This window comes from Miniopterus schreibersii, assembly GCF_964146895.1.
Source record: "Miniopterus schreibersii genome assembly, chromosome: 1".
NCBI lineage: Eukaryota > Metazoa > Chordata > Mammalia > Chiroptera > Miniopteridae > Miniopterus > Miniopterus schreibersii.
The window spans coordinates 200,337,516-200,352,274 of record NC_138101.1 but is presented as its reverse complement, the minus strand read 5'-3'; the positions used below and the strand labels follow the sequence as shown (position 1 = coordinate 200,352,274).

At 63.8% G+C, this 14,759-nt stretch overlaps 1 protein-coding gene across 1 annotated transcript; it reads right to left on the bottom strand.

The window, feature by feature from the left end:
• Positions 1-3,703: 3,703 nt before the first annotated feature.
• Positions 3,704-12,358, bottom strand: EXOC3L4 (exocyst complex component 3 like 4; the record flags this gene model as incomplete). The annotated part of the gene is made up of 11 exons (XM_081140829.1): positions 3,704-4,278; positions 5,142-5,263; positions 5,781-5,933; positions 6,033-6,152; positions 6,555-6,669; positions 8,090-8,170; positions 8,412-8,512; positions 8,890-9,012; positions 9,437-9,548; positions 10,469-11,120; positions 11,944-12,358. 11 exons carry the CDS (start codon positions 12,356-12,358, stop codon positions 4,086-4,088), a joined length of 2,187 nt encoding a protein of 728 aa, XP_080996955.1. The 3' UTR covers positions 3,704-4,085.
• Between the last annotated feature and the right edge of the window lie 2,401 nt (positions 12,359-14,759).

Sequence of the window (14,759 nt, the reverse complement as noted above, 5' to 3'; positions counted from 1 at the left end):
AGTTATAAATGAAAACACTTAACACATTTCACAAGCCGCTAATAGGTCTGTGGGCACATCGCAGACAGCCCGGGAAGGAGGAGGGGCCTCTGTGATGAGGGGCCCGGCCCCGAGGGTCCCAGGAGAGGAGTGGGCCCAGGTGTGGCCTGACTTGTCCAAGTAGAGCAGGGTCCGGGGAGGCCAGGCTGTAACCCTGGTGGCACCCACCCATGGGGCTCTGACTCACAGCACATCCCCCCCCGAGGCCCAGGAAGGGGGGCCTGCACTGCCACTAGCGGGACTGGATCCCCCAGACCCGGAGCTATGCTTCATGTTTCCCTAGTGCCCAGGACAGATTCACTGCCGAGCACTCCACACGGACTGGCTAGGGAAGGGCAGTGAGCAGGGGGAGCCAGGTCCCTGTTCTTTCTCCCAGGCCTGAGCATAGATTGTGGACTGACCCCCGCAGGGGGCCCTCTGGTCTTGCTGGGGTTTCCAAAGGGACTTTGTGGTAGCAAAGGACGGAAGTGAGACTGGGGACATCAGGTGGCTCTGGGAACCAAGCAGCTTCTTCTCCCCTCCTGGGCAGTTGCTAAGGGCCCTCCAAGGACCAGATCCTGCTGAGGGGGCTGTCCCCATGTACAGGGAGCTCATGAGGTCCAGGGCCAGGAGAGGCTGTCCAGGCAGGGAAGTGACACTGACTGGCCCTCGCAGCATACCCTGCCTGGGTACTGGTGTGTCATTCGCCCGAGCTCCCTCACTTGCTGAGTGCTGCAGACAAGTGTTCAAGGAACCCCAGACAGAAAAGCACCCGAGTCACCAGCTATAGGAGGGTGGAGCTGAGGCCTGACCTCACTCCTCCGTGGTGTGGCTCTGTGGGCTCATCCACCACGACCCACTCAAGCAGGGCTGGGACCAGCAGGGAGAGGTGCCTGCAGAGGGTGCAAGCTCCAGGCTGAGTTAGGGTGGGCACTCAAGTCCCCTCCTGTCACTCCATGGCTGCCCTTGGGCTGGCAGGCTGTAGTTCATCATGTCCCTGGACCTGGCAGGCCGGCCCTCTGCCCCTTCTCATTGCCCTCCCAGACAAGCCCAGGCTGGAGCCCCAAACTTTATGGAGCAAGCCCTGACTCAAGAACCCACAGGCTCAGGGACAGAGAGCAGAGACCGCCCCCGGTCCATGGAGGAGCCCCGGAGTATGGGCACTGCGGGAGGACAAGCTGAGCGGAGAGGGAAGCAAGGGAGCCCTGCAGGGGTGGAGGGTGGCCAGGCAGGGGCAGGGCCAGGAATCAGCAGGTGGGGCCTCCAGCTCGAGGGCCAGATAAGAGGCTCCCAGGCTGTCCTGCTCCATAGAGGACCACAGACACTGGGCAAGATCCCTCCATTCTCCAGGCGCTGGCCGGGGCTGGCACATTCCAGGAACACACACAAACACACTTCCTTACTAGCCAGACAACCTGGTCAACATGTCCGGAAGCAGCTCTGAGAGCCAGTTCCCCTCCTCAGGCTTGGTATGAACAACAGGGTGGCCAAGTACCCTGGGCTCTTTGCAAGGTCTCAGAGGACCTGGTGGACAGGGAGGTGGCAGGGTCCTGGCACAGCTCCCACCCCCCGGGGCAGAATGGCCAATGGCCAGAGCCCTGGGCTTGAACCCTCCCAGGGTGTCCCCCACCTCTCAGCCAGCCCTGTGGTCCCCAGTCTCCTTGACTGCACCCTCATTAGGAGCTGCTCATCCCGGCTTGTCCTCGAAAAGCTGACTCCAGCCCCCAGACACTGCTGGGCTCACAGGAACATACACCAGGGCACACAAACCGGCCTGGGCATGGAGGTTCCTGCCAGGAAACCCGATTTCCTGTTTCTGGGCCTAGAAACACTCAGGGAGACAGTCTGGGTCTCAGCCTAAGTCCTTCCCACTGCATCATGAAGGAGGCTGCTCGGCCCCCTCCTCGGGGCCTCCCCCATGTGCTGACCCACTCACCTCGGGCTGTGCTGCCGCTAGAGTTCCCCACCCTCGCACCCAGGGTCTTCCCAGGTTTTTCTAGCAGACCCTGGCCTGGCCAGGCCCCTGGGAACATGGAGTCATGGGGCGGGACAGGGGCCTGGCTTTATGGCTGGCACTTACTTCACCCTCCCCAGCCTGGGAGTCACAGACAGTGCCCCCATTTCACAGCTGGAAAAACTGAGGCACAGAGAGGTGAAGGAACTTGCCTACAGTCTCATGGCTGGAAAGTGGCAGAGCTAGGACTGAACCCTGACTCACCTCTGCAGCCTGACTTGGAAACCTAGCCCCAAGACCCTCAGACTCCAACCAAGGGGCTGAGGCAGGGCCAGGATGGTCATGGTCAGGGCCAGGGGCTGCAGGAGGGGGCCTCTGTCCAGGGCCTGCGACTCGAACATGGGGTAGGGTGGCAGGGGCTCCCTGGAGAGAACCTGGCCTGGACCAGAACAGACCAGACCAAGGTTTCCTATTCCCCAGCCCACCCAGGCCACTGACCTGTCCATCACCTGCCCCTCCCTAATGAAAGAGGTGCCCCACTGATGGCTCCCCTCCGTGGCTGAAGGTCCCAGGCCACCGGTGCTGGCCCAGGTTTCTCCACTGTCGGTGGCAGCTCTCAGGCACACCCTGCCCTCTGCCCAACCCTGGGGCCTGGGAACTCCAGCCTTACCTCTTCCTCATTCCTGCCCCACCCCCCCACCCCCCCAGGTTCCCCACTCAGGGAGGACTGAACACTCCCTCACTTCCCCCACCACCAGCCTCTAGCCCCCACGCACCCATGGAGGGGGCAGCCCCTGTACCTGCTCCCGCCCCTCAGGGACCCCAACAGGACTCAGCCCTGGCTCCATGCTCCGGCCTCGGTGTGGGGAGCAGGACAGACCTGCAGCAGTGTCAAGAGGTGGGCCCAGGAGGAGCCGGAGACACGTCCCCCGCCTGCCCAGCCCTGCAGCCCTTCAGGACCCTCGCTCGCCCTGCGCTTGGGAGATTCAACTTCCTTGGGCTCTTTGAACCCTGGCTCACTGGCAGTTACCTGCTCCCTAGCTCTGCCATGGTCAGGGCCAGGCCCAGAGAAGCAGGGGGGGCCTTTCGTGGAGGGGTGTGGGGGAGGCCCCTACTGTTGCCAGTCTTGGTGTCTCCTTGTAAACAGTCTCATCTCAGCACCCAGGTCCCTGCCAAGCCTGAGGTTGCCAATGCAAATGGGTTTTCCCAGCAGCTTTGACCCAAGGCTGGAGTCAAATTTCAGTGCCAGCTTTTCACCGGAGGATGGGGTGGGGAGGGGTGCTGGTGCTCGCTGGGCAGATCTCCTTGCAGCCCCACCTCCAGAGCCGAGGCCTGTAGGCTCAGCCCCCCATACACACACTCCGTGGGTTTCGCTTGCTTGGCAGTAGCCCCACAACCTTGCAGTTTCTCTCATATCGAACCCAAACACCTTAAGCTGCAGAACAATCCTTGGCGTTTTCTTGTCTCCCAGGGACCCAGGCATGCTTAGAAAGGACAGAGCAGTGGCCCCCCACCCCCGCTGGGCGGGGCTCACTTGGCACATGAGGCCGGTGGACTCCAAATTCCAGGGCCGAAACCTATTTTGTTCCATAGCCACTGGCGTGGGCCTTCCCAGCTCTGGGTGTGCCTTAGTTTCCACTTCCGTACAATGGGTAGGAAAGGGCCAACCACTAAATGGGGTAACCACAGAACCTTCCAGCTCTGCCTCTTGGTACATGGGGACCCAGACCTCCTTGGCCCTGCCCCTACTTAGGGGAGCACCATTTAAATTTGTTTATTTTTCAAAAACTCCGTCCGTTTCTCAATTTCAGACTGGGGGTGGTGCTGGACACTTACGCAGGGAGGCCTTCCCAGTGGGGAGTGTGGAAGGGAGCCTCTGCCCCCAAGACTCCCCCGCAGATGCCTGAAATGCCTCTATCATTACCATTCCTTCTGGCCCAGCAGCCATGCTTAGCTGAGGATGACAGTGTCAGGGCTTTCGGCTTCAGGCTGAGGGCTGGGCTGAGTGCCTCCCTGGACTCCTCGCTTGGGGCTCAGGGCCTGGGGGACGGTGGCTGAGCATCCACCTATGGCAGCCCCCACCTCAGGTCAGCTCTGCTCAGGCCCAGGAGCACTAGATACAAGTGATGAACACGTCCATGGAGGTGGGTACCTCGATCTCCTCAAAGAGCACGCGGCCCCCAGTGCTCCCGGAGCCCCCTGCCTTGGCTGCGGCCCTCAGCAGGTCCTGGGCGCGCTGCAGGAGGCGCTGGTTCCGCTGGCGGCCCAGGCGGCGCAGCGCCAGAATGGCCAGCACGTGGTCGCGCCTGCAGAGACACAGGGCCCTCAGTGCAGACCCAGCACCCCCAGCGACACCCTGAACCCTGGGAGAGGGGAAGCCCTGGCTCAGGCTGGAGGCATGAGTGCACCCACATTCCCGGGGCCTGGTCTGAGCGAGGCCAGGAGGCGCAGCACTCCCGGAGGGGCTGGCTGGGCCTTGAAGGGTGCGGGCAGGGTGGAGAGAAGGGGCCACTGGACTGGGGAAACAAACAGCCTATGCAGGGGTTCAGGAACCACGGTGGAGGGAGGGGGGAGGCAATGTGGTGGTGCAGAGGGCGGTTGGCCTAGAGCACCATGGGCCTGGGAAAGGTGCCGGGGCCCCCTCCTGAGGGCACTGGGCAGGGATCCTCAGCAAGGCAACAGGGAGAAAGGCAGCGTGGAAGCGGGAGGTCCACACCCAGAGGCATCCTCAGTTACCCTTTCTCTGCTGGAGCACCCACGAGCCTGGGAGGGCCGGGCCACTGAGGGCAGGGGAATCCCAAGGGGTCAGGAGGGGAGCCCCAGAGTGCTGAGGGGGTGGTCATTCTGAATTAGTCAGAGACAGTACAGGCTGGGGGTAGGGAATTGGGGAGGGCACCGGGAAGGGGTTTTTGAAATCTCCAAGATCAGGAAGAGATTCCAACTGGGATTTCCAGGGGTTCGATGACTCATCCCCCAGCCCCCCCCCCCCCCCCAGCAAAGCTCTTTCCTCCTGGCAGGGCTTCCAGAGAGGACTTTGTCTCCGAGGTGGGGCCAGGTCTCCCCCCAAACTCCCCCGGGCAGGGAGGGGTACATGTCTCCACCATCAGACCCCCAGACCCCAAGGCCCGCAACGCTCCCTTGGAACCGGGTTAGCAGGTGGAGCACGGACCTGATGTCGGGGTAGCTCTGGATGAGCGCCTCCAGGTGCCGCTGGATGTCGTCTTTGCAGGTCTCACCCAGTATGTTAGCCACGCACAGGATTGCTTGGTCCAGCCACGTGGCCTCCGAACCCTGCGAGGCAGGGAGACAGGATGGTGGAGGGCTGGCCACCTCCCCAGGAGCCCCCTTGCCACCCTGCCTGCAATACCCCCATTAGTGCACCCGTGGCCCTCCTGCAGCCCCGGCCTCGGCCGGAGGTACAGTTCAGTGTCTCCCCACCTCTGCTCAGATGGATAAACTGAGGTCCCAGCTGGGAAGTTCTGCCTGGAGTTGGAGAGTGGGGGACCTGCGCCCCATGAGGGATGTGTGTGCAGGGAGGAGGGGTGGAGGAAAGGCCTCCCACAGCCAGGCCCATTAGATGCAGTTGTGACGCTTGCTCTTTGAACCCCACAAATGTATGCAAATGTATACAAATATATGCAAATATGCGCAATGCACTGCCCTGCCCCTCTCCCGGTAGCAGACTTGGGGGGGGGGGGAACGTTTCCACCAACGTCAGGGGCTCTCACAGCTGAATTTAGTGAAGGGCCCGCTGGCCCCAGAACCCCGCGGAAGCAAGTGCTCGGAGGCAGTCAGACAATGTTCCTACCAAGCCCTGGAAGGTGTCTCCAATGGCCTGGGCATCGAGGCCCATCTTCTGGGAGCCAGTCAAGCGCTCAACGCCCCGTAACCGCTCGCGTGGCCTCAGCGCCTGCGCCAGGTACTCGCGGACCACATACCGGTGCGCCTCCTGCAGAGTCTCCTGGGCCGTTGGGATCAGGATTGAGATGGGGGGTCAGGGTCAGGGTCAACGGCCCAGCCTTGGGCATGAACCCACCAGGGCCATGCCCCTTCCAAATACCTGTGCAGGAAGTGGGGCCACGTGCTCCAGGTGGCCGGCAAAGGTTATCACCTTGTCCATGAGGGGCTGCAGTGCATCCTGTGTCAGCCAGGCCTTGGTGCACAGGACCCTGAAGAGTGGCTGGGAGCAAGGATGAGGGGTGGGAATCTTCTAACTCTGTCCCCCCATCCACTAGGGCTTCCCCTCAGAGCCCAGTGCATGCTCCTGACAGGGGTGCTTCAGGTCTAGGGACAATGTCAATAGGAGAGATTCTGGGCGTCTAGCTGACCCCCTTCCCCACATAGTGCCCTGGTTACATCTTTCCTACAAATTATGTCACTAGGCCCTGCCATCTCCAAGAAGTGGAGACTGACCATCCCTGCCCAGCTGGGGACTTGTCTGGGTCCCCTGCCCACCCCCAACACACCACCCCTGAAACTGCCCTTGGAGTAAACAAATGCTGTGACTTGGGCCCCCAGACTCCAGGGTACGGGGCACCTGCTGGGTGTGGAAAGCAGGGAGAGAAGGACCCGAGCCACTCACCTGCATATCACGCTGCAAACCCTGGAGCAGTCGCTTCTGGAAGATGCAGGTGGTAGCCACCAGGGGCTTCTCCAGCTCTGTAAAGGCTCCTGGGAACCTGACCAGAAGACTGGTCCTGGGGAGGGGCCAGGACAGGTGACAAAGTGGGCTGGGGGACAACACCTGGCATGCAGTCATGCAGTCATGCAGGCTAGGTGCCACACCAACTTTATTCACCTGGACTATACCACGAAGGGCCTGGAACCACACAATGGAGTAGCCCTGGGAGCTAAGGGAGGGGACAGAATCAAAGCCCCAGGAGCTAAGCATGGGAGGGTAGGTCAGTGGGATATGGTGGTGGCCCCACTGTGTAATGTAGCTCCCCTGTGGCAGCTCTGGGCCAAACCTCCATCCCTCCTGCATAGTGCAGCCCAGCCCAGCCTGGCACAGGGGGCCCTTCTTTGAGTGTCATGACTGCCTCCCTGAGGATGACAATGTCCCCATTTCAGTGCTGAGGAAATTGAGGGCTAGGCTATGCCCAGTCCCCAGTACAGGGACACAGAAGGGCAGGCTAAAGTTCCATCAGGGGCTGGTCCAGAGCCTGCCTGCCTACCAAGGGGTGGAGAATGTTCCCTGGGCCCGAACGGACAAGCCTGACACAGATTAGGGACAAGACAGTGTTCTCATCCTGGTCATGCTTTGGATTCAGACAGGCCTGGCTCAGATTCCATGTCCAGCCCGTACTGGCTGTGTGACCGCGGACAAGTGGCATTTCTTTTCTGAGACTCTACTTTCCCATCTGTACGTGAGGACACCACACTTGGGATGACATGCATCGGGTAGGCAAGGCACGAGCAGTGCCTGGCACATCACAGGTGCTCACGAAGAGCCTGTGTGAATGCAGTCCTCTAAGGCCCTGAGTCCTAGGGCACAGGTGCTCTGATCCCCAATGGACAGGTAAGGAAAGGAGGCACAGGAAGGGGAAGTGACTTATGTCAAGGCACACAGCCAGCAAGTGGCAGAGCTGCGATCTGAACCCGGGGTGGCTCAGAGTCTGTGCCCATAGTTGCTGTCCTGCATCCACAAGGAGGGACACCGAGGCTTGGCTTGGGGTTGAAGGCACTGCCAGGCCACAGGGTAGGGCCTCTGGGTCCTGGGAGCAGAGCCACACATGCCCCATTCCCAGCATAGCCCCGCTTTCCGGGAAAGGGGAGTGTCCTGAATAGAGAGAAGGCTGGCTGGGATGAGGGAGGAAAGAAACTGAACCCGCATTGGCACGGATGGGCTGGGCTGGCAGCAGACCCTGGGGCAGCTGGAGCAGCTCGGCCTCTGCACCGCCTCCCTTCCCTGGCCTCGGCTCCGGGGGCGGAGGGGGGACCCCACAGCGGGGAAGGGGGGTGAGGGGCGCTCCTGGAGGCCTCCTGGGAATTCCCGCTGACGCCCGGGCCCAAATTTGTCCGCCGCCGGCCCGGTAAGCCTTCTGCGGCCCGGGCCCCGGAGCTCGCGCGCCCCCTGCTGGCCGCGCCGGGCGCCGCGCGGGGCGGCCCGAGACCCACCTGAGCTCCTCGCAGGCGTTGATGTAGGCGCCCAGGTGCGGCTCGCTCACCGCCTCCGACTCCAGAAACGCCTTCTCGAACCTGCGGCGGGGGACGCCGAGGCCTTGAGGAGCCTTCCGGGCCGCGCTAGGACCCCGAGGCCTCCCTCCCGTCCGGACCCCCCTCCGCAGACCTGGGGCGTCGGGACGCGGCCCCTCCCTCCCGCGCGTCGCGGATCTCCGACTCCGAGCAAAGGGGATGGGCCCCCCTCCGGGGCCCACTACCATCCACCCCCTGGCCGGGCCGCCCTCCCGCCCCACGCCGGCCGAGGATGCGCCCGCACCTGGGCACGAAGAGGCCGAGCGCGCGCGCGCAGATCCGCAAGGTGGTGGCCTCCAGCTCCGCGGAGATGGCCCCCGCCGCCTTCACGTGCTCCGCCACCAGCTGCGAGCGAGGCCACGCGCTGAGCCCGCCGCCGAGCCCTGGGCCCCGAGGCCCCTGGGCCCCCACCTGGTCCCCCAGCGACGTCTCCAGCCCGCCCCGCTCGTGTCTCAGGGTCTCCGCCCCAGCTTCCAGCGGCCTCAACGTGGGGGGGTCAACCCTCCCAACTCCCGACACCCGCGGCCAGCTACCCACCTTGGAGCTGTGCCCTGGCGTCCCCTGCCTGGCCATGCGACCCGGGGTCCCCCATCCCGCCCCACGTGGGTCTTCACGCTCCCACCTAAGGGGGAGGGGAGTCCTGGGTCTTATAGCTTTGGGCGTCACCACTTCGAGGGAGACCAAACCTACGCCCCCTCCTCAGCGCCCCTCCCGGGCCGCACCATGTGGATGTCGATGGACAGCGGCGTGTGGTAGCGGCCCTGCAGCACGTCGGGGGCCTGGGCGGCTGCCCAGCGGCTCTGCTCCAGCTGCAGGATGCCGTCGAAGCAGCTGGCGATCTTGGTCTGCGCGCGGCGGGGAACAGGGCGCGTGAGACCCCCGGGGAGCAGGTCCGGGTGCCCCCGACTTCCCGAGCCCCGTCTCTCGCCCTCGGCGACAAGGGCCACCCAGGCGGGGCTCGAGCCACGGATACCACTCTGCCGGGATCCCGGGACCCCCGGGCGCTCAACGTAGGCTCCGCCCCTCCCTCCTGGCCCCTCCCTTCCCTCCTGGCCCCGCCCCGCCCCTGTCTCCTCCCCTCCGTCCTGGCCCCTCCCCCGCCTGACCCCGCCCCACCCTGGCCCCTCCCTCCTGGTCCCGCCCCGCCCTCTTGGCCCCGCCCATCCGCCTGGCCCCGCCCCTCCACCCTGGTCCCTCCCCTCCCTCCTGGCCCCGCCCCACCCTCTAGGCCCCGCCCCGCCCCTGGCCCTGGCCCCGCCCCCGCCTAACCTCCAGGAAGCGGGTGTAGTCGCTCTCCAGCTGGGCCCACACGTCGGGTGCCAGGAGCGGGGGCAGCGGCTCCGTGGACAGGGTCAGATCCGGGGCGCCCAGGAAGTTAGGACTGGAAGGCAGGGCGGGGGCTGATGAGGCAGCGGCTGACTCCACGACCCTCTGACCGGGCTCAGAGGGTACCACGATCACCATCACCGCAGGGTCCCGAACCCCGGTCTCTGATCACACACTCCCCCCCCCCAAGCTTCTCACTGCTGGGTTTCCTGGCACCAGCCATCATCCCTGTGCGAGAATGCATAGAACGGCTGCCCGGCGGACCTCGGCCAGGCTTCCTCAGAAGTGACCTCTCTGCCCTCACGGTCTGAGCTCTAAGCGCCCCAGTACCACACGTCTCAGGAAACTGCCACTCTCCGGCCCACCAGGGAAGCCCAGAGAGGGCCGAGTATCTACCTGAGGACACACAGCAAGTTAACGTGCCCAGGACTCCAGGGCTCCCCCCCCACATACACACACGCTCTCCTGCCTGTGGGGCCCGGAGCGCTCAGCCCGTCGCCCTGCGCAGAGCCACAGGGCGGGAGGTGGGTCCGCCTGTGTCCTGCTCCTAGGTGGCCATCCAAAGACCAGCGAGAGTGGGGGTGAAATCCAACCCAGGCCACGCCGCCGTGAGCCCGCGGTTGTGTCCTGCCTGGAGGGGGGCCCTTTCCTAATTCACTTAAAGGCACCCTGTGGACTAGCGTGGGCCCTCTAACTGGGTTCCCCGCCTCGGTGGGAACGTCCCCTCCGACGCATCCCAGGTTCAAGAGCCGGCGCACGGGTGGCCCCCTGTGAAAGCCCGGGTAGAGCGCAGTGTGGCCTCGGACGCGGAGGAAAGAATGTGGAAGGCCTGTAGGCCCCCAGCCTGGCCCAGCCGGGGCTGGCCCCGGGAATGCCCACGCCCAATCGGCGGCCCCTCCCGGCGAGGACCGGTGCCCCGCGCTCCTCAGGGCGGGCTCCCCAGGCCTGGGCGTGCGCAGTGCCCGGCCGGCTCACCTGCCGTAGACGTTGGCGGCCCAGTCCAGCAGGATGTAGAGCTGCTCGCAGCCGCGGGCGTCCTGCGCGAGCTCCTGAAGGCGCTGCGCCACGGCGCCGTGGTAGGCGCGCAGGTAGGTCTCCCACGCGGGGAAGCCGGCGGCCGCATACGCGGGCTGCACCTGCAGCTGCACTTTCTGCAGGTCCCCGCGAACCAAGCCGCCGAGCTCGGCCAGGACCCTGGCGAGGCCCGACGCGCGCTCGGCTGCCCCCGGGGCCTCGCCGGCGCCCGCGCCCTGCACGCGCTCCCGCGCGCTCCCCCGCACCGCGTCCTCCCAGAGCTGGCGCCAGCGGCGCGGGGTGCGCAGGAAGTCGCCGTCGGCGGGGGACGCGGGGTGCGCCTCCTCCTCGGCGCGCACCACGCCCGCCAGCTCGGCCAGCGCGTCCGCGTCCACGCCGTCGGGGCCCAGCGTCTCGCGCACCATGGTGCGGATCTCCGCGGCCAGCCCGTCGTAGTGCAGGCACACGTCCATGGCGCGCCGCGCGAAGCCCGTGGGGTCCCCCTCGAAGGTGTGCGAGGCCTTCTCGGCCACTAGCGCCGTCTCCAGGCGCTGCAGCTGCTCAAAGGCGGCCAGCAGCTGCCGCTCGGTGATGAGGTCTGCCACAGATTTGCCTTTTTGCGAGGACAGGCAAGGGGAGGGGCAGTGAGGGGACCGCCCCAGGAGGCCTGGAGGCCACCAGTCTGACCCAGCCTGGCTCTAGAGCAACATCCTCAACTGCTGGGAACTGTCCTCAGAATGACGTCTGAAGAGGCAGAACCCCAGACAGACCCCAAGCCTGGCTGAAGACGGCAGTGTGGCTCAGCCCCTGCTCCCCCATCGCCCCCAACTCTGTGCGCCCGACCTGGTGGCCTCAAGTGCAGTCCTTACTGCAGGCTCAGGGGGTCAGAGCTGCCCAGTGAGTCACACAATGCCCAGGCTCCCGCCCCAGCACTCTGTGCTGCTCCCTGCTCTGAGCCAGCCCATCCCTGGGAGCCCTCTACCTCCCCCTGCACCCCCCCCTTCAGGGCCCAGCTCCTGCGTGTCCTCTCCTGGGCAGCCCCCCGACCTCCCCTCCAGGCAGCCATGGCTCCTATGCAAGCTCCGTGAGCCTGTGACCTAAGAGGGCCAATGCCTTGTGCACCTAGTGCAGCCAGGAGCCAGGAAGGCTGTGGAGAGGCCAGGTTCTTGAGCTGTGCAAATCTGGATTCAAATTCCATCTCTCCACTTCCCAGCTGTGAGATAAGGCAAGTCGCTTAATCTCTCTGACCCTCACTTTTCTCATGTCCCCAGTGGGAACTCCCTTTGCAGAGATATGGAAGAATTTAAAATGCAATTGTGCAGGGGGCGGGGGTTTGGGGAGCTGGGAGGAGAGCCTGTCGGGAAGCCTGGGCTCTGCTCTCCGACCCTCTGGCCTTAGTTTACTCCCATGCTTAGTGTTGTTTGTGAAGCCCTCACCTGCCTCGGGTTCCAGTTCCTCAGATTCCACCCTGGTGGACAACTGCCGGCTGATACCATCAGTGACCCTGGAGGGCACCTCCGGGCCATGTCCTGCCCCTGGCACAGCGGTGGCCTGGCACTGGTCAGCAGCCGGCCTGTCGTCCGGGGAGCGTCGTAAGGACCGGAACAGGAAGCGGGAGCTGCGCCTGAGCAGGCCGGGGTCCTCCTCCACAGCCCGGCCCGAGGCCCTCTGGCTCACTCGGGAGAAGGCTCGCCGGAAGGTGCCCAGGCCCAGCCTCAAGTCCTCATGGTGGGCGCTGGGCACTTCCCCACTGCTTGTCTGCCGAGTGCTCTGCACTGGGGTTTGTGGCTCCATGGGCTCCTTGGGGCTGTGCAGCTCCAGCCCAAAGGTCAATGTCCGAGGTGTTGGCATCTTAGCCACAGGAAAGCTGGGGGCGAAAAGGAGGGTCAGGAGGCCTGGAGGGCGCCCAGCCCTGGGGGGCAGGACAGAAACCCGTGAGAGTCCTGCTGGGCCTGGTGGGGGCCCAGTGGCTTGGCCAGGGAAGCTTCCCCCAGGAGGTGATCCCCGAGCTGTGAAAATGGAGTGTCACCAGGCAGCTCTCACGGCCAGTGATGTAGCCAGGCTATAGCCAGCACTGAGATGCAGACAGCTACTTCCTCCAGGAAGCCTTCCCTGACACCACCTTCCAAGAGCCTCCCCCAGGTGCCCATCCTCACGGGCTCTGCCAGGCTAGACCTTCCATCAGAATTGGAGAGGGGAGCTGGGCATGCAGTTTCTGGTGCCCAGCCCACCCCACAGCCCACAGTTCCCTGGACCCAGCAACCACATCCAGGACTTCCTGGGCCACTCCCTCCCCAGGGTATATCAGAACTGGAGGGAGGAGGGGTCAGGCTTGAGGGCCTTGGAGGAGGCTAGCTTATCTCGGACTTGCAGTCAGCCTGGGAGAGATGGGGGAGGAGCCACTGGTCTATATTTAACCTGGGGCTGAGGGTGCCCAAGGCAGGTTCTCACCCATGACATCTTGCCCCCACCCCCCTACCTTGTGCTCTAGCCCCAATCCCATTTGGGCTGAGGAGGAGGTCCCCCAGTTATGGAGGTACAGATCAGAGGCTGGCCCTGCTCCACCCAGAGCTTGAGTTGTCCCCACGCAGCCCCCCAGGCTCTGCCCACATTCCTTTTCAGCCCAACATGGCTGAGCCTGACTCTTTGGCTTTAGGTTAAGCTACAGGTGGGAGGGAGGAGATGGCCTTTTCTGCCTGCCTGGCAGGAGGTCCCAGCAGGGGTGGGTGTAGGGGTTTAGGCCTACAAGGTTTCACCTTGGCCTTGGAGAAACTGTGTCCAGAGGAAGGACAAGACCTGCTGAAATCATTGACCAAGAGACTGAACCAAGAGACTCATTCCCAGCGCTCCCGTCCCCAGGACAAAGACCAGCCAGGAGCCAACACCTGATCCTTGCACAACACTGGGCAGGGACAGCCTCTCCCCAGGCCTTGGTTTGCTTGGGTGGGCAGGGCCCAGACCCTCACCCACCCACCTCCATCCAGTGAAATGTCTATCCAGGGGCTGGACATGCAGGGGGTCAGTGGAGGCTTACCTTCCTCTCCCAGAGGCGACCGCACAGCTGGGAGGAGGCCCGGCTGAGGCAGAGGCAGGCCCAGGTGATTGATGGGGCCTTATCAGCTCCACCCTGGCCACAGGTCATTGTCCTCCCCAGGTGCAAGGACTCAGGGACCCTGCCCTGACTCCGACCGACTCACACAAGGTGGGGATCATTGTCACAGGAGCCAGTGTCCCCTGCATTCCCGGCTCCCTGGTGCCCCTCAGCACCCAGCAGGGGCAGGAGTGGTGATGAAGAGAATCATTCCAGCTGTGCCCACCTGTGCTCCAGCTGTCACCAGGGGAATGTGGGGGAAGGACAAGCTGGGCCCTGTTTTGGTTGGGAAGAGCTCACACTTAGTAAGTGCCTAATGTCGAATGCCTGGCACACATCACATCCCTGTGAGAACAAAGCCGCAGGATGTCATTCACCCCATTTCATAGGTGAACAGGCTCAGAGAGCGGCAGGGTCTTGCCTTAGGCCACACAGCTCAGGGAAGGGGAGCCTTGACCAGCCCATGTCTGTCTGGAAACCTGGGAGCAGAGGCTGGACTCCCCTGTGTCCCAGAACTAGGGAGTCGGGGTTGCTGACCAAGGAAACTTTGTCCAGGTGGAGGGACCCAAGGCGGGGCAGCTCCCAGCTGCCAGGAGTAGGGGCAGACTTGAAGGTGTCCCCGGAAATCCAGAGGCAGATTCTGGGGGAAAAGGGGCAGCTGGTGGCTAAGTCTCATGGGAGGTTATTGGAGCCCACCTAGCCTGCTCGACCTCCCTTGTCCCAAACCAGAACTGCAGTGAGGGTCCATCGGGGCCCAGCTGGTACCCCCAGCCCCTGTGACCCTGCTCCTGCAGCCTCCCAACCCATTCTTTTTTTTTAAGTCTCACCCGAGGATATTTTTTCCATTGCTTTTCAGAGAGAATGGAAGGGGGAGAGGGAGGGAGGGAGGGAGGGAGGGAGGGAGGGAGGGAGGGAGGGAGGGAGGGAGGGAGGGAGAGAAACATTGATGTGAAAAAGACACATCGATTGGTTTGCCTCCCGCACGCCCAGGATCAAGCCTGCAACCGAGATACATGCCCCTGGCCTGAATTGAACCTGAGACCCTTCAGTCCACGGGCCAACGCTCTAACCACTGCGCCAAACCAGCCAGGGCCCCAAGCCATTCTTGACCTTCCCAAAGCACGAGTCAGCCGGTCACACACTCACACAGCCCTCAGGCCA